At 38.7% G+C, this 18525-nt stretch overlaps 1 protein-coding gene across 1 annotated transcript; it reads left to right on the forward strand.

Moving 5' to 3' along the window:
- Positions 1 to 5222: 5222 nt before the first annotated feature.
- Positions 5223 to 17963, forward strand: LOC116717803 (lysosomal-associated transmembrane protein 4B-like). Its single transcript, XM_032559424.1, has 7 exons — positions 5223 to 5510; positions 6594 to 6705; positions 8524 to 8597; positions 8690 to 8812; positions 8911 to 9009; positions 10746 to 10841; positions 16170 to 17963. The coding sequence occupies exons 1-7, from the start codon at positions 5400 to 5402 to the stop codon at positions 16254 to 16256; spliced, it is 702 nt and encodes a 233-aa protein (XP_032415315.1). The 5' UTR covers positions 5223 to 5399; the 3' UTR covers positions 16257 to 17963.
- Positions 17964 to 18525: the final 562 nt, after the last annotated feature.

Here is an 18525-nt window from a genome sequence, read left to right on the forward strand (position 1 = left end):
TTTTGTAGGAAAACTGGAGCACCCAGAGAAAACCTTTTGTTAAAATGACTTATGCTACCTTCAAAGCTAAGGCCTCATATGTCTGACGTTGCTAACGGAAAATATTACAAAGATGTTTTGTAAATGATAAGTGAAAGCCGCTGTTTTCACAGACAGGCTGAAGAGAAAAGGAAAGACTGGTTTGAAGAGCCATCCGTCCGTCCATCCATCTATCCGTCCATCCATCCATCCATCTATCCATCCATCAGTCCGTCCATCCATCTATCCGTCCATCCATCCATCCATCCATCCATCCGTCCATCCATCCATCTATCCGTCCATCCATCCGTCCGTCTGTCCATCCATCCATCCGTCCGTCCGTCCATCCATCCATCCATCTTCTTCTGCTTGTCGGTTCATGTGGCCGGCAGCCTAAGAGCGGCATCCCAAACTTCCTTGGATGGGAATTTTCCTTTTTTAGAACTCTGTTGGCAATTCTTAGAGACGTGCACAGATTTGGAGTTTAGTGAGGGAAGTTTGACAGTATTGGTATTGGTAACTTTCTGACAGCTCAGTGAAGGTCTGCAAACCTTGCTGGTTTTTCCTTCATCATGTTTGTCAGAATACGTCGTTCTTCCCTCACAGGACTTGGAGCAACTTCTCTCTGGTCTTGCTGCTGGCAGAGTCTCCTTAACGTCGTCATAAACAGGCTGTTTGCATTTGTCAAGATGGATACTTTTAATACGTTCACCTCCACACACTCTCTCTAACTCAATTAAGGATAACATGTCTTTCCTCTCAGCCTCACGAAGTTCCTTCTTCTCCTGCTGTTTGCGTCGTATCTGATAATCCCACGAGTCGGTCAGAGACTTGGTAGCTGCAGCTTTTTTCTCTTTCGCCAGTTTTTCAAGCTTCTGCTCTGCAGCTTCCCGATGTTTCATTTCTTTCAATGACCTATCTTCCATAATTGTCCTTTTCGCGTCTTCTTTCTTCTTTATTAGGGACAGTTGGTTGTACACTAATTTTTGACGTATTTCACGACTCCTGTCCTTGTCATCAATGTACTGATGTCTAGTAGCCAATTCATCAGCCAGAGGTTTTTGCTTCGGAGTTTTCTCCTGCTGCTGTATTTGATGTGATAATTTGGTAACTTCATCCTTGGCCATCTTGTTGCATTGCTTATTGTGTAAAAGAACATCATAATCAGTTTCTTTCTTTAATATATTCTTTAAACTGTCCCCTCTAGATTTCTTTTGCTCTTTTTGGTTAAGTTGAGCCTCATTATGTCTCAAAAAATTCCGGCTTTTCTCTTTCTTCTGTCTCTTCATTTCCATTTCTTCATTTTTATGCAGTCTATCTGACTGCATTATGGCAGCCATTTGTTGCCTTTCAATTTCAGCCTTCTCCATGTTTTTCTGCTTTTTATATTGAACCTGGGTGTCCCATGTATCAGTCAGAATCTGTTTCATTTTATCTTTCTTCTCCCTCTCTTGTTCCTCTTGTAACTTTTGGTGTAAATGCTGCTTGGCCCTCTCTGCACGACGCTTTTCCTCCAAAAGGATGTAACTAGCAGTTTCTTTTTTCTTTATTTCATCCAGATTGTTATAAACAATTTTCTTGCAATCCTGTTGAGATGGAACCTTTTCAGGACGCGTGTTTTGAAATATAGGCGGAAAGCCTTCATTTGACTCCCGCTTAGCCATTTCTTTTACTTTTAAAGGCTTTTTAAACAGTTTGTCTTTTCCAGAAACCTCGCTGTAATAAGCTGTGGACGCGTAGGGAGCTCTTTGGCTCAGCAGTCTTTCCGTCATTTTTCTTTCAGGTTCCGTATCTTTAGTGTATTTAGTCCAGTAAGAAACATAGGTGTTTAAAGATTCTTCCTGTTCTCGAAGTCGGTTCGATTCTTCATTCGGTTCCGTCTTCTGTCTTGTCCTTAGCAAAGGATTAATAATCTTAGGTAATTGACGGGAATCCATCTTCCGTTTCTGTCTAACAATGAAAAGAGAACAATTAACTATAAATCCGCTGGGTTCTGCAAGTCTGGCTCTAGAACACAAGTGACAAACTATTTAAGAGGTTTCAGAGCTGATGTCATAGCTCTATGACACAAAGCATCTGATCCTAGTGACATCATCAGTCAGGTAGAAGTGTCGCATTAGTTGCTATTGCTATGGTAACCAGGAAAAGCTCTGAAGTGATTCCCACCTTCTAGTAAAGGAGATGTTTCAAACCATTAAAACATTTCCAAATAAATTCGTTCATATTAAGACAAATGAAACTTTTCCCAACATATTAGACTAGTTTCTGCCAATGTGGCTGTAATTGATATGGGCTTAACAATGTGCAAAACACAATCACCTGGTTTCCCATTGAATCTGCTCAACAGTGTTTTCCTCATCAAAAGAGGTTTTTGTGAGGAAAAGTGTTTGATGAACTCAGGTTAAACTGTGGCCGTTTCTCATTTAGACATCTTAAGGGCTTTTTTCCTTTATCTCGTTTTATTTTGTATAACATATGACTTCCAGTTTTTGATTTGATGTTATTTTATTTTTATTTTTGCTCTATATATGTTGTAGAATGGCAGCTTAACAACAGAAAGGAACAGAAGACAAGTTACAACAACGTGTTAAAATGTGTCTAGTTATTAGCGAACCCCTTGATAGAGGCACAAGGTATGTTTGTTTTGTAAATAAGGATGGTTCTAATTTTGTAATCGATTGAAATTGTGAATTTGTTGTATATAAACACTAGGGCATAGTTTTGAATTAGAGTTGATATTTTTAGAGGTGAATATTATTTTTAGTTGAAATGTTCTGGTTGTGTTTTTGTAGCTTACACTGTCCTTTGTGTGTGTGTGTGTGTGTGTGTGTGGGTGTGTGGGTGTGTGTGTGTGTGTTTGTGCATACAGCTATTACAATGAAACTCAGGGTTAACTTTCCAATAAACCTCACGTTCATCAGTAAAGCCACAATCCTTCATTTGGGGCTGGGGGTGTTACACACTTTTTTATCTTTAATCCTATTAGGCTGCTGTTCATGCTTGTATATATGTGTGGCCCAGTGTAGACAAATGAGCCAAACACATTCAACTGAAAAACGGAAGTGGGTTTTATTCCCGACTGTCCTCAGATGGAACAGTATTAATTTTGGTTTGATTTGTATGGAAGCGCATTGCTATCACACAGGAAAAAAAATATTTAGAGTGCCATCACGTTATAGCGTGATACTTATCTTAGACGTGATACGTATCTTGTTTAAACGTGATAATTGTATGTCCAGGAAGTGGCGGTTTTATGCTAGGCTAGCACAGTGGCTAACTGTACTAGCTTCCCTTGGTCAAGTTTCCCTTCATGTTTGGTCTAAAACATGGAGAGACACGGATGCTGCTTTGCACTGTGGTTAAAACCATTAATAGCATGATGAGCAGGATCCTAAACAGAACCGGACTGCACAGAAGGAAACGTCAGTCCAGTCCTCTAACTGTGGCGGCGATCCTAACTGACCGTCTGGATCAAAGCTGAATTTGGTTTCCGATTGTAGCTTCTGATTTTGGGGCTTTTGGAAACCAAGCCCCAAAAGCTATTTTTTCCAGCCGACTATGTAATCTTAACAAGCTCAATTTTTTGTAGGGGTCTGGGACTGTTTAATAAAGATTTATTAGGCCACAAAAATGCTACCAGAGCTAATTTGACCGACGGAAAAAAAATTCAAAAATTGACAAAATTGTGTATTTTTTTGACCACTTCTCAAATTTGTATCTTTCATACAAATAAATAAAACTTCTCTACTAAAGATAAATTAGGCCGCTGAATAATATAAAGTCATCCATTTTGGCCATCTTTAATAGTTTCAAGATATTGGTGGTAGAAAACAGGGATTTTTTGTTTGTTTTTTAAAATATCTAATTTTAGGGAATTTTTGACTTGCACCAAAATGTTTATTTTTTTTAATGCATTTCATTGAAACTTCCTTCTTAGATGTTAATTAGGCTGCTTCATCAGATAAAAACATTCATTTATGGCAATCTTTAGTAGTTTTGTTTTATTTTGCAGACTGAAAATACAGATCGTTTTTTAGATTTCTTTTTTTATGGAAAATTCCCTACTACCCACCATCTGAAAAAGTGCCAAAGAAAGTACAGTTTTTTTTATATATATATAAAAGGTGTCCAGAATATATTATTTCAGTATAGATACAGTCACTTCATCATGATGCCGCCCACATGATGATGCCCTGGGCGGTTGTCCACGCCGCCCAGTCTGAACATTTAATGATTCAATTACATTGAATCACCTGTTTGAACAGCATGTGATGACCGCTGCGTCTGTTGGTTTTCTATTACTCTTCTATCAATTATTTGCCATGTGAAATATTACGCCTTATATAGCGATGTTAGACTGCTTTATCTTTTAACACAGCTTCAACGGTAAATAAATAAATAAATAAATAAATAAACGGATCTGGGTAAAGAATTGACCCATAATTTCCAGATTCGTGTTCTGAGTTTAATCCGCTCAGTAACTTTCTCGAAATCACGCATTACATAATCGGATTTGAGTCCAACTCCTTTCGGGTGTTTATCGTCACCATGACCGAGGTTGTTCAATCAAGGTAGCACAGATTACCACCGGAAGTACTCTTCAAAATAACTTTAGCTGAAGTAATTAGACCAAAACTTGAATGGGGTCTGCAAACTAGATTAATTTCTGTTGTATCTGTGGTCTCCAAAAAATAGATCCTTCCCCTCAAAAAAAATAAAAAATGTTGGCCTGTGTTGCTGTGTTTGTTCACCCCAAAGAAGTCAATTGACCCCAGGGCCAGTTAATAATCAACCAATGCAAAAAAAATTAAAAAAAATATTCATATGGGGCCCATTCACAAGTGTCTGCTACAATGTACAATTAAAGTGTTATCACTAAATTATATTGATGCCAGTCATGTTGGATTTTGAACTTGGAAAGAAACTTCATATTTTCTCATGTGGACGTTTGACCTCGGGGACCCTGCCTGTTAATTTTCCTTTCCTTAAGAAGTTTCAGCTTCTGAGCGAAGTTCACAATTCGACTGATACCAGCTAAATAGTTCTTTCCTTCACCTGAAGAAGAAAAAGTACACTGAAACTGTGTTTGTTATAAAATTTCAAAGATTCCCTATTCGAGAAATTTCTTAAAACATTTTTGCGTCAATGTGAAATTCAGCTTTTAATTTGGAATCAGATTTCCGCTTTCCGCCTCAGATGGCGTCGAACTTGACGCGGCGGCGCGTTTATAATCCGCTCGAGCGACGAGTAAACAACCGAAAGACCAACAGCGGATGATTCTCGTCATTTCTCGGCGAGACTCGGCGCTCGGCGGACGTGGCTCGGACGACGAGGCGACTGCTTTCCTTCCCAACCCGACCCGTCACCGACCCTGCGTGTAAATGTTCACAGACAAGATGATGATGTCCCCGTGGGACCGCTGGTACTCCACAAGCTGCTGCCTGTGCTGCCATGTCCGCACAGGAACCATCATCCTGGGGGTCTGGTATATGGTGAGCATCCGTCTGCGTCCCACTGCATCCCTGTAGACATTCGGCAGCAAGCGGGGAAGCGTGGCCTCGTTGGAGGGATTCAGGTTGGATACTGCACTCCAACAAAAGGATGAAATATTATTTCAGGGTATTCTGGTCATTTTTATGGGTTTGTAAGCCTGTCGCAATAAGCAATTAATCAATTAATCGCGTGATAAGTTAAAAGCCCCCCCATTAATGTCCATTCTGACTATTCATATTTTTTGAAGGGCTATTTTGCTTAAAGAAACTTTGTAATCTAATTTATTTACGGTTTCGGTTGCATTTGGTTTAATTTTCAGTTGATTGTTTTTTGGTCTTTTTTTATTGTTATTTTTTATATAACAATATATATACATTTAAAATATCTTCCTTGTCGAGGATAAAGTGTTCTTTACAAAATTGAAACTTATTGATCTCGCAGAGGGCTGAATTTGAATTATTATGCTGTTATCTACACATGACTTAAAAACGGTCTCAAAATAATGTAATAATAATGTTTTCTTTTATCGCAATAATTTCTGTGATAATTTATCGTCCAGTAAAATGTTATCGTGACAGGCCAATAGTTTGTTATTGTTTACCTCTAAGATCGTTAGGCTATAACTAGCGCAGCAGATGACGTGTGCAGCTAAATGTAGGCAACTATCACAGTTTATTCCGGGTTATTGTCTCCTAATTGAAAACGAGGGGAAAACTCAGCAGCATTTTGAAGTCAATTTAAAGGGCCTGTGGAAAAATCCTTTTTCTGCCTGCTATTAATAAATCAGCAGCAGGTCTCTTCAGGTAGCAGGTTTGGTGTCAGGTTGCCTATTGAATGCGAAGAATGCTCCGTTGCTTCACCCCATCAATAGGGATGAATGAGTCATCAGCATAACCAACTGCACAAGCCAGAGATTGTGTTGCACCAAAAACACAAATTTCCAAGCAGACCTTTAACGTTCCTGTGTTTATAACATCGACTTTACGTCCTGCACAACACCTAGAGTTCATGTGTGCATTTTAAGTTCTACAGCTCCACTGTAATTTGCCCGTTTCTTACCCGTATGTCCTGTGTCCCTAAAGCTCATCAATGCCGTGGTGTTGCTCATCCTGCTCACGGCCCTCAGTGATCCAGAAAAGTATCATCTGACCAGTGCCGAGTTGGCCAATGACCTGGATGTCATGGATGATGCCAGTAAGTATCCTAAAAACAAAGTTATAAGTAGAACTTCACAGTTTGTTTTCCACCCAACACGCTACTATGCACTACCTGGTCTATCATACAAAACCCTGCTGAAATACATTGAAGTTTGTTACTGTGACATAAAAATATGGGAAAATTTAAGGGGTATTAATATTGCTGCAAGGCACTATATCTAGTACGCCTTTGGTACTTTTGCTGTAAGATGAATTAATCGACAAGTGTTATTAATATAATATAAAGGTAAGGGTTGTTCCTGCTCTGTTTGAAGCTAGATTTTCTGATTACTTTATGGTTTTCTCTGTGAAACTAAGGCGACACTTGACTGTTTTGCTAGACGACCTCTCTAACTAGTGGACAGTAAACACCTTTGTGTGACTTTAACATCCCAAATCACAGTCATGCAAACCTACTTTCCATCTGTCCAAAGAATTAGATAAATCCGTCTTAGCCCAGGAGTGCTCTGGTCTCGTTTGGCCGGAGTTTACCGGCACCACATGGCATTCATTCAGATTCCCTGATTCAGAATGACTGTAAAGTCCCCGGATTAGAGTCACCCTGTAAGGCTGGCTGCGTTCCAGCTGGTGCAGTGTCACCTCTTCTTTTGAAACACACACGAAAACTAGAACACTTTTAATGTGATTTATTTATCTGAGGGGTTTTCAGTGCCAAGGCTGGACAAACACTAAAAGTCAGAGAGAACGTCAATGCAGTGTCGGACTGTTATTGTCTACTGATCTGAGATCATCTTTCAATTTTACTCAATAAGAAAACTAATACAGTCAATGAAGACCACGCTACACAATCAATAAAAATATTATTTTTATTAGGACTTATGATTATCTACTCTATGAATATATAATTAATGGCAACTACATATTTTTGTAGAGACTAAGGAAACTGGAAACGGCTTTTTTTAACACCCTAATGTTTGCTTTGCACTTGTTTGAAAGTAAAGCTCTGCTAAACGAATGTTAAGGTGACTAATGGATTTAAAATCACCAGGAGCCAAAGACTAGAAGTTAAAAGTAACTTGTTGCTGTATGTTAGCTAAATTTGTTGTCCGCTAGTAGCAAACATAGCTAATAGCCACCAACAATCCAGCGCAACATGTCCAGATTAGCTGGAACACAAAATAGAGTATTATTGTACAGTTGCTCTATTATGGAAAAAAAAATGTAATCACACTTATTTCCTTAAATTTATGGCACTTAAAGAACAATCTAGGAATATACTTTCAAATCAGATTGAAAAAAAAAAATTGCTAAGAATACTTTTTTTTAATCAATTGATTTTTTTTTTCTTGTAATTGTCTAAATACAAATGAGATTAATTGTATATCAGGTCTGCAGTCGCACTTTCATTTTTGGTGTTCAACATTCTCAGGTACTGATTCTGTCAGCTCTCTTGACATTCAGGTAAATTAGCCGCTGCAAACAAAGGGACGTATTTTCTGGACCAGATGTGATTCACTGGATGACTCATAGCTGCAGTTTATTAAAGAAATGCTGGATAATAAGTTATTGATTCACATGACGAGCAAGATGTCGTCTCGGTGAACTGTTCCAGTACCGCCGGTGCTTTATCTGATTGTACCAAACTTTTATTTTGCGTAACACAGTTATTGGTTTTCCTCTGTTACGCTGAGGGTGATGTGAGGTAAAAGGAACAGTGAGTGACCCAAAAACTGAGGTTCATCCCTTTTCTGCTTGACAGATGCGGCGCACCTTTAGTGTTTCTATTTCTAGTCTGAATTTCTAATATACAGTATATATATATATATTTATTAAATTTTTTTTTTTGCTATTGCAGACATGTGTATTGCCTCAGCAATCTCCCTGCTGATGATCCTTATATGTGGAATGGCAGCATATGGTGCATATAAGGTAAACTTAGTTGTTATTTTGTAATATCTCTTTTTCGTTTTTTGTCTGTGGAAGAATTCTACCTTTCTGTCTCACAAACGTCTCTGTCGCAGCTGCGTGCCGCATGGATCATCCCCTTTTTCTGCTATCAAATATTTGACTTTGCTCTCAACGCCCTGGTGGCTGTCAGCATTGTGGTGTATCCAAACACAATACAGGATTACCTACAGCAGCTGGTAGGAGTCATGTCATATAAGGAAAAATGAGGAGACGCTCCTTTACGTTTACCTCTCGGCTGTTTAATGACGGGATTTTTATTTTGACTCGCTTGCAGCCAGATAATTTCCCTTACAAAGAGGAAGTCGCTGCGCTCAGTAACATCTGCCTGGTCCTCGTTGTGCTGCTCTTCATTGGCTGCATCATCGGCTTTAAGGTAAAACCTTCTTTGACTCCATAGTAAGAACCCGGGCATACATTCAAAAGTGTTTTTTTTTGATCAGTATTAATAACTTTTTATAATCTTTCTTTCACATATTCTCAGTTGGAAGTCTATTTGAATATCATTTAGGGGTTTTTAAGTTTTCATAGGCAGTTTTGAGATTACAGCATGATACTAAGACACCCATTTAATAATAAATATGTGATAATTCAAACATAGAGACATGTAATTTTATAATATTTTTGTTTCTGTTTTATAAAAAGAAGTTAAAACCAAAATAAAAATTATATATAATTATCATTATGTGAAAATTATAAAATGATTGCGTATTAAATAGTCTCTGTGGAATTTTCCCCACTTCTCAGTTACTGTGTGTTGCTAAAATAGTTAATTATATCGATTATTAATGATACAAAATATGCTAAATTTAGTAGTTTTCAAATGCTTAGTGAGTAAAATAAACATTTTTCTATGATAATCTTTATAGAGTAATAAATGCTAGTATTAGTCAGGATTTCTGTTGCGTTTTCTGCAGTCTGCTTCTTGTCAGATGTAACAAGGTCACTATGTGTTTTTCAACCCATATATTTTCCAAAAAGGGAAATTCCTCTTGAAAACGAGCAACAAGTACAGACCCATTGAATAAATAAGAATATCACTGAAAAGCTCCACATATTTCAGGAACTTTATCACAAAGTGAAACATATTATCTCGATTAATTCCACCCAGATGGACGTTTGGAAGCCTTTGTTTCTGTTACTCGTGACGATTTTCCACTTATGGCTAATGAAAACGTGACATTTAAAATTTGAACATTACGTCAAAGCAATTAAAAAACTATTTCTCAAAACAGAAATGTGGGCTTATTTAAAAGAGTGTTTAATACCTGATTAAAAGTTGTTATTTTCAAAAGTGCTTTCAGTCTGACAAACAAGTCTGATCTGGACATATTTTCTGATTCACTGAATATGACTGTAGTGTGGCAGCAACAGGCAGGGGAGGGGCAGCGCTGCATTATTGAACTCCACCCAGCTGAAGAAAACTTTTTCTTGGTTTGTGTAGTCTGCAAACCATCATCCTGATCACACTCTGATCCTCTGCAGAGACGTGGGAGGTTAAATAACCTCGCCCCAGGAAGCAGTTACTTGCCTTCCTGCGGAGGCCTCTTTAAATCACACCGGCTCGTCTAATTGGGCTGTGACAGTAAGAAAGTAAAGTGCACTCAGAGCGGCTTTGGGCCGTGGAGCAGATGGACGGGTGGATGGACGCGGCAGATGGTGCTGTGTTTAACAGAGGGGCTCCAGCGGCGATCCGCCTGTCGAGAGCAGAAAGGATTCTGTGGATAAAGAACACAACAGGAGCTTGTTTCTCCTTCTCCTGCTAAATGATGGATGGGCCTCAGGCAGACCTAGTAAGCCGAGACCGAACTCCAGCCTTTCACGCGCTTCTCATGTAGTGCGGCACGCGTCTCTGCATGCAGGAAGTAAATCATTTAACACGGCTTCTCTGGGGACGAGGTGACCCGACTGCAAATTAACAGGAACTCTTAGAGAAATGCTAAACAAACTGCGGCTCGGTTTCTGTCTTGTGAAGACAAACACGTCTGCCTAGAATCACTTACTGTCGTCGATTATTTTTGTAAACTCTTCAACGTTTTTCCCAGTTGGTAGAGTTGGTATGAGGTCATTTGAGGTTCTCCTTTGCTTTTCTCCCGTCCCGTCCCGTCCCAGGCCTACCTGATCGCCTGCGTGTGGAACTGCTACAGATACGTGAGCGGCAGGGGCGGTTCTGAAATCCTGCTCTACGTCACCACCAACGACACCACGGTGAGTCACTGTCTACCGTCTACACACACGTTCAATAAATCCAATTAAATTACAAAAAAAAAAAGTCAATTTATTTCAGGAACCTTGTCACTCAGTCTGCAACTTGTGACTCTGAAGCTCCACTGCAAAAACACAAAATCTTACCAAATTTCCTTACTATTGATGAAAAAGTTTTAGTTTCATCGGCAGACTGACATGGGAAAATATTATAAGTAAAATAATCTACCAGAGGAACCAGAACTTCTTCATTAATATAAAGGAACTATTGACTTAAACGAGCTCCTATATCGTCCCTTAAAACTGAATTATGAGTTAGTTTTGTCTTATTTTAAGTGTATTGAGATATTCGCACTAGAAACTCGACTAAAATACTCGATAAGATTTTGTTTTTGCTGTGTTCCACAGAATTTTGCTAAACTAATTAATCTAACTAATGTTTTTTAAATATACATATATTTACAAAGGTTTTAATGTTTTATTAGTTTTTCCCAGTTTTGCCATTGACTAATCTTCTACGACAGAATGACGCTAAAAGTTGCAGCTCTTGTCATTACGGTGGAAACTATGTGCTTTTTTTTTTCTCACATATTTCAACTAATATCTCATAGAAGGAAATGCATCCATCCTTTTTTTTTTTTTTTTGCAAACGTTTTAATTTGTTTTAAATCTAAAAATTGAAATAAAATTGTAGTTCTTCAGCAATTACAACAAATTTCCAATAGTAAATATTTACTAAAAAAAAAAAGCAAACTTTTTCCAAAACTTCATTTAACATTTGTGACTCTAAGCGAGTTTTATTCAGCAGAACTGGGGAGGAACAATGGCCGAGAACAAGAACTTTAGACAGAAGCTGGAGAAAAGAAAACCTGAGTTTATGTCTTCTGGCAGCCCAGCTGTGCTGCAGGCGTTCCAGCGGCCGCCTGAGCTCCTCCTCTTCAACACCGATATATCTGTCGGTCTTCATGTCTGGCGAACAGCTGTGCAAACAACTTTTATGAACAACACCTGTAAAGATACTTTTCGCATCAGGTCGCAATACGTGAAAAGCGGATAGTTCTGTGGAAAAAAATAAACTGTATTACCATAAATATGCGCAGCATTTACAGCGTTTCGCAGAACTGTTAATCCCCCCCTTTAACTGCTTCACCATATCAACCACTAAACCCGCTGTTTTTGTTTTGAGTTTAAGTGGAAGAAAAATCATCCGCAGTTTTAAATTGCTAACCCCCCAAAAATCTGAAAAGCCTGGCACTCGTTTACATTCACTCCTCCTGTGTGAATAGGAGTGAATGTTGTTCCACCTGTGAAAAGACGTTCAATAGGAATTCATTTTAAGAATTACTCACTACTCAAATGCAGAGACTATTTTTACATAAGCTATTTACTGAGTTGTAATTGACAAATTCGCGTGGGCCTGACTTTATTTGGGGGTATCGTGCAAATGAGGTGACTGAACATAATCGCATGCCACGCTTTTCAGATCCGTATTTCTAAATCTAAAAAAAAATCCTCCTTTTCCTTCCACTTATCTATTTTTGTGTTGATCTCTTGCAAGAAAACCCATTACAAAAAAATAAACTCAACTTTGTAGTCGTTGCGCGACAAAAACGAGGAAAAATTCAAGGTGCATGAAGACTTTTTTTGCAATATACTTTACATATACTTTGCATATTTCCACAGTGTTTATGTCAGCATCTCGGGATCCAGCATGAAACAGTGTTTAATGTCGATTTGTTTCTTTCTTCCACCTCTAAATCCATCAACACGCCTCACAGCTGGAGCGAAACGGATTGTGTTTTTTTTTTTTTCGTTTTCGTTCATCCAGTCCCCGGCCTGCGCTCATGTTTTTATCGTCTGCGTAGGTTTGCTTCTGCTTTAGCCAGTCTGTCCGCTGCGGAGCCAACATGTTGAAGGCAGGAAGGAAACATAAAGGCGTTCTGTGACAGCAGGCGGTTTTACAGAGGCAGGACGAACAGGGACGAGGCTCCGCTCTGCCAAAGCCCTCAGCCTGCAGCCTGGATGGAGTCCTGAGGCTCCACTGCTGCCACCCACTCACTAATTAGAACCACTTATAGCATGACAGGACGGAGGCAGAGGAAACACTAATCACCTGCTTTGACCATCAGCTCTTAATACCTGTCTCCATAGAGACCAGCATGTCCGCACGGTATAGTCGAACGTTGGATTCAAAACCAGCATTTGGAAAACTCCTACAGTTGAAACCAAAAATTTAAGGATAATTGTTTTTTTCTCATTGTCTGAAGTGAAATCTGATGACGCTTTTCTTGTTTTAAGTCAGTTTAAAGTTCCAAAAATTATTTCTATTTGCTAAATGCCAGAAAACATTTAAAAAAACCAACCATTTATGTATTTTTTGTGACTTTCTCGACCCAGTCAGGTGTTTAAGAGACATTTCAAAACATAAAAAGTTGCTATATTTCAGTTTACTCGTCATAATAATATTCTTTTTATTGTTGGATGAATAGGATATTATTGATAATGGTGAATTGAAACAGTCTTTTTTTAAGTTAATTTGTATTTTTATTTCTAAAGTGTGGTCTGAAGACGTACGTTGAAAACTTTCGAAAAGTTCTTTAATTTTACTGTGGGAAGGTTGAATGAACCCATTTGATTTGACTTCACTGAAAAAAACAGAACGAAGCTTCAACTTAATAAAATAAGAATTAATTTGTTACATGTAATCAAATTAACTTTGTCAAACTTTACCTACGTTTGCTTTACATGACAACTTAAGAAACTTACTATACTTACGTGATTACTTGTAACAAATTAACTAGTTTTTTTTTTTAGTTGGACCACCTGTTTTTTTATTATTTTTCAGTGTTCTACCTTGTTCAGTTTCACACGTGTTTAGATGAACGTGTGCTCCCAGTCTGCAGCATTTCAAGCAAACACTCCACGTATTAACACGTCGTGTGGTTTTATGCGTCGCCGTGGACGTTTAGGAAGCGGGGACGTCTATAGGGTCCTGATGAGTAAAACACCTGGCGGTGCAGAGGGGAAGTAGGAGGCCTCTCTCCTGCCTGACGACAGGAACCTGTCCATTTATCTCCCAGCATCAGCCTCAAGGTTTCATGTTTTTTCAGTTAAAACAAGGCGTATTCAATTATAGCCTGGTACACACACACACACACCCCCACACACACCAATACTTGCCCACACACACACACACTGCGGACTGCTCTGTGGGTTTTGGTTAATAGCCTGAGCGGTGAAACAGAAGTAAAAAACGACGGTTTAGGTCGAAAGTGCACAAATAGAGTCCATGTGGGACGAATTCCTGGCTGAGCGTTAAGTGGTGGACTCCCACACAGAAGCAATAAGGCTCCCATTAAAATGCATCAGAGCGCGAAATGAGGTCCGTTTCTCTTCATGAGGTCGAGGTGGTACATTTTCGCAGCGTTTTGTGCTGAACTAAAACAACAGCTGGGTCCAACACAGATCGTCACATCATTATCTGTGTTTCCATTGGCCGTATAATTGCGCACTTTGATATTTCAAAAATAAATTCGCTTATTAAAGGTTCGCTTATAAACACACAACTTTGAAAAAACAAAAAACAAAACATTTGTTTTTGGATAAAACGTTTTGGCATCAGGAAGAGCTATTTATTTATTTATTATTTAATAAACTTTAAAAATGATGTAGCTTTATGTTAGTAAAGTTTAATCAGTAATGCTTTTATAACAAATGTATGTCAGATCATGATTTCTTGGTTAATGTCAAGTTGTCATAACAAAGACATTTTGAATAATGTCAACTTTGTGTTAAAAGTGTCGTGATTTACCGACTGACACTTTATGACAACAGTCATAAATATTCATAAAGACTTACTCATGTTCATAACAGGTGTTATGTCATGTTTATGACGGTGTCATGACAGACTTATTCACAACCCGTCAAATAAAGTGTTACCCAATTATGCAACACACAATATTGCAAAATTGTGTGTTTTTGACACTCGCAGAATATTGGCAGAGTTTTGCGATCGTTAGCAGCTAGCTTCATGTTACTCTCCTTTGAACTCGCTGCAGCCGAGTTTGGTCTACATTTATGGAAGGTTTCGGTTTTTTCAGATTGGAAATGAATCAGTGAATCTTTTTGGTTTTGTTTTTAATTTTCTGTCGGATGCAACTTTTATGAACTTGCAGTGAAATTTTGGGTATCTAATTAAATCCATTATTTAATTGATCATTATTGATCATTTAAATAATGTTTGGCAGTTTTCTGGTCTAAAGCGGTTAGGTGTGTAGCTAACACAACGCCAACCTGGGAAGACATCAGCAATGATCTGTGATTTTGCTGAAGCAGACGACGTTTCAGACGGGTGCCTCTGTTCCCCTCAGAGGACCAGTTTGTATATTTATCCCAAAGTGCAGAGAAACAGGACTCAGGTCAGTAAAGGGATGGCTAACATTTCTGCAGACCCCACACATCCTGGACTTTCATGATACAGCATGATACAGAACTACCAGAAACTACTTCACCGTAGTTTTCCAGGGAAGAAGAGAAATGACGCACAGGTAAAAGTTAACAGTTAGGCGTTTGAGGGCCAGGTCCGTTCATGTCTGTAGGAATGGACTTTCTCAATGGCTTATTGTTTAAAACATGGGACCCATCAGTGAGACACATGGTGTTGTATATGAAGCCAGCTGAACCGTTCAGGGAGCTCACGTTTTTGTCGGCCACATGGCGAGAAGCGACTTCAGCGGGTGTCGGGTTGCTCAGCTGCTGGATGAGGAAGTACAGAGGAGGCTAAAGCAAACTTTCTTTTGTTTTTTGTTTTTCTTTCTCTCATTCTTTGTTTCTTTCGAGTTTCTTCGTTTCCTTTTCTTCTTCGTCCCTATCCTTATATTTGCACTGTATAATGTTTCTAATTTATGTTTCCTCATCCCCGTCGTCCTTTTACTTGTAGGCTAACATGAGGCAGGGTTGAAATTTTCAAAGTAATAACAAAACGGGATCTATCAGCTGTGGTCTGGACGTGAGAAGACTGAGTGAAAATGACGACCAGGACGTTGAACATGTGGTCAACAGTCTGGTTTAGAGCCTAATTCTAATCTCAAGTATCACAACGCCACAGATTCCAGCATTACTGATATAAATTTGCTCAATGTGTTACTTTTTAATTTAAGTATTCTAACTATAGTTATAAATTAGTCCCTATGTTCATCTGCTTAATCATTTTAAATGTTACAAAGCCATATTAGGCAAACATTCTGATTTATATTCTGACTTTGTGAAAAACAAAACAATGCTGACCAAAATATTCTCCTGTGTTTTGTTGTTGTTGTTGTTAATGTGCAGGTGCTGCTGCCTCCGTATGACGACAACATCAGCGTCCCGTGCAAACAGGCTCCTCCGTCCTACATCTCCGCTGAGGCGACGGCATGAAAACATTCCGATGTCGGGATCCTGCAGATTGGATCCTCCTGTTAGCACTCGATACGACACACTCCCAGCAAAACGACGCGCCACACTGCCTCTCCAGTTATCACTATGTTCATAAATATCCATGATAGCACACATCGCTCAGCGATCTCCCATTCCTTCTTGGCGTTACCGACCAACTTGTAATTTATCAGTTCTCTTCCTCTTAGGTTTAATCCAGGAGCGATTAGCCTTGTGCGCTTTAGATTCTGGCTGAAATGAAATGAAAGCTGTAGGAAGTCGCATACATTACATATATTTTTGTGAATTCTATTTATTCTTTGTGCGTTTGTAACAGTATTATGTGGATCTTATTTATCTAGTCGTATTTATGTTATGCTCAAATGCATCAGTAGCTGCGTTTCCATTACAAATGTGCGCCAATCTATGTTAAAAAACCCCCAACTAAACTAAAATTTGCAATTGCGAAAAAACTTGTTTCCATCAAATAAGAAATGAAGCTAAAGCCACACATGAATAAGCTTGTTCACGCAAAACTTGACCCAAAACTTGGTATCCTGCATTTTGGGGAAATAATAGTCTGCGATTTTACAGAAGAGTTACGGATTCCAAACATTTGAATGACACACATTCAAAGGCCACATATTTGTTCGATATGAACATCGTATAGTTCATATTTTTATGAACTATACGATGCTGTGAGAGCTCTGGTGGAGCCAGCTGCATGTTGTCAGAAAAAAATAAATGCAAACCATCATCCTGCTACCACTTCCTGTCATCTTCTTTGCCGTTTCCACCAGTAGTAACATCCGGCTGTTGATCACGTGACGCGAAAAAAGTCACGTGAAAAAGTGAACTGTTTCATCTATACATCTATTTTGGCTGAAACGCGTCTATTTCATTCGGCTGAAGAACCACCTCAACACACTGTAAAAGCCTTTTTATTGAAACCAGTGAGTTTCTTTTTAAATTTGGCATGTTTCCGTTCAGCGAATTTATTTTTAGAACTTAAATTTGCCCAATTCTATAGTTAATGGAAACGCAGCTAGTGAACGGTATGGATCAGCGTGGGAATGGATACGGAGTTATTCGGTATCGATCTCGTCTCTGCTCGTGATCAGGGTTGGATTGCCTTCTCTCTCTCTCTCTCTCTCTCTGTCTCTACAATGGGTTGCACTTTATCTGCTCGTGTATGAAGTGTCCCCTTAACTTGAAGTTTTCCAAAGAGATGTATCTGCCTGTATTCTGACGTGATCAAAGAGCCGCCCTAATGTACATCACCAAGCATATCACCTCTTTTTCCTGTGTTCTTTTTGACTGAATTACGTGACTGTAATCAGGAGCGTAGCGTTGTGAACTTTTAACCGTGTTTCTACCGACCGACGAAGAACTTCTTAGCTTAGCTGCACTTTCTATTTTTAAAGCACATTAGAGGCGCTGATCTAGAATCAGTTTGCTGTGCGAATGAGGGGAACCTGGAGCGTTGGGAAAGCAGGTCCTGCTTGTGTTTTATCGATCAAAGACAAAAAAAACAACAAAAAGAAGCAGCTTTTTGCTCTGGGTAAACATTACACAACCATGTTCCTCCAGATGGACTTGTTGGCTTGTTGCTGCCTGAAAACAAAACGTTCTGCAAGGACGCAAAAGTCACTGTTTCATGGAAATAATCGATGTGACATTTTTGCCTATTAAAACCAAATTTCCTGAGCAGATGTTGTGTTTTATTTTACGATTTGGTAGTAATCAGCTCAAAGCTCAGCTCTTCACTTTTTCCATATTTTGTTGTGTCACAGCAGGTGTCAAGGTCCGCTGGCCAAATCCGGCCTACCATAAGTTTTTACATCTAATCTTTGAGATTACAGTTGTGTTTTTAAATATTATTTTTGTTAATAAAATCACAGTTTTACTGTACATGAAGGTGAAAATATATGTAATATTATTTAATCTCAAGAGGAACTCACCGAATGCAGACAGCTTTCTATTAATATTTTGATAGTGTTTTTTTTTATAGCTAGTTTCATGAATGCTTTCTTGATCTTGATGTGGCTCAAAGTAAAATAAGTTTGATCACGTGTTACATTCTATCTCTTTCCTCAAAACTGTACACACAAACACTTCATTTTAATGGTATGGAATAACATTTTAGACATTTATGGCAAATTTATTATTAAGAATAATCACATTTACATAGGTATTCATGCCCTTCATTGTAAAATGGCGTGACACAAAGTATCACGCAGCTGTGAAGTGGAAGAAAAATGTTGGTTTTCAA

Source organism: Xiphophorus hellerii, chromosome 3, assembly GCF_003331165.1.
Source record: "Xiphophorus hellerii strain 12219 chromosome 3, Xiphophorus_hellerii-4.1, whole genome shotgun sequence".
Taxonomy (NCBI): domain Eukaryota; kingdom Metazoa; phylum Chordata; class Actinopteri; order Cyprinodontiformes; family Poeciliidae; genus Xiphophorus; species Xiphophorus hellerii.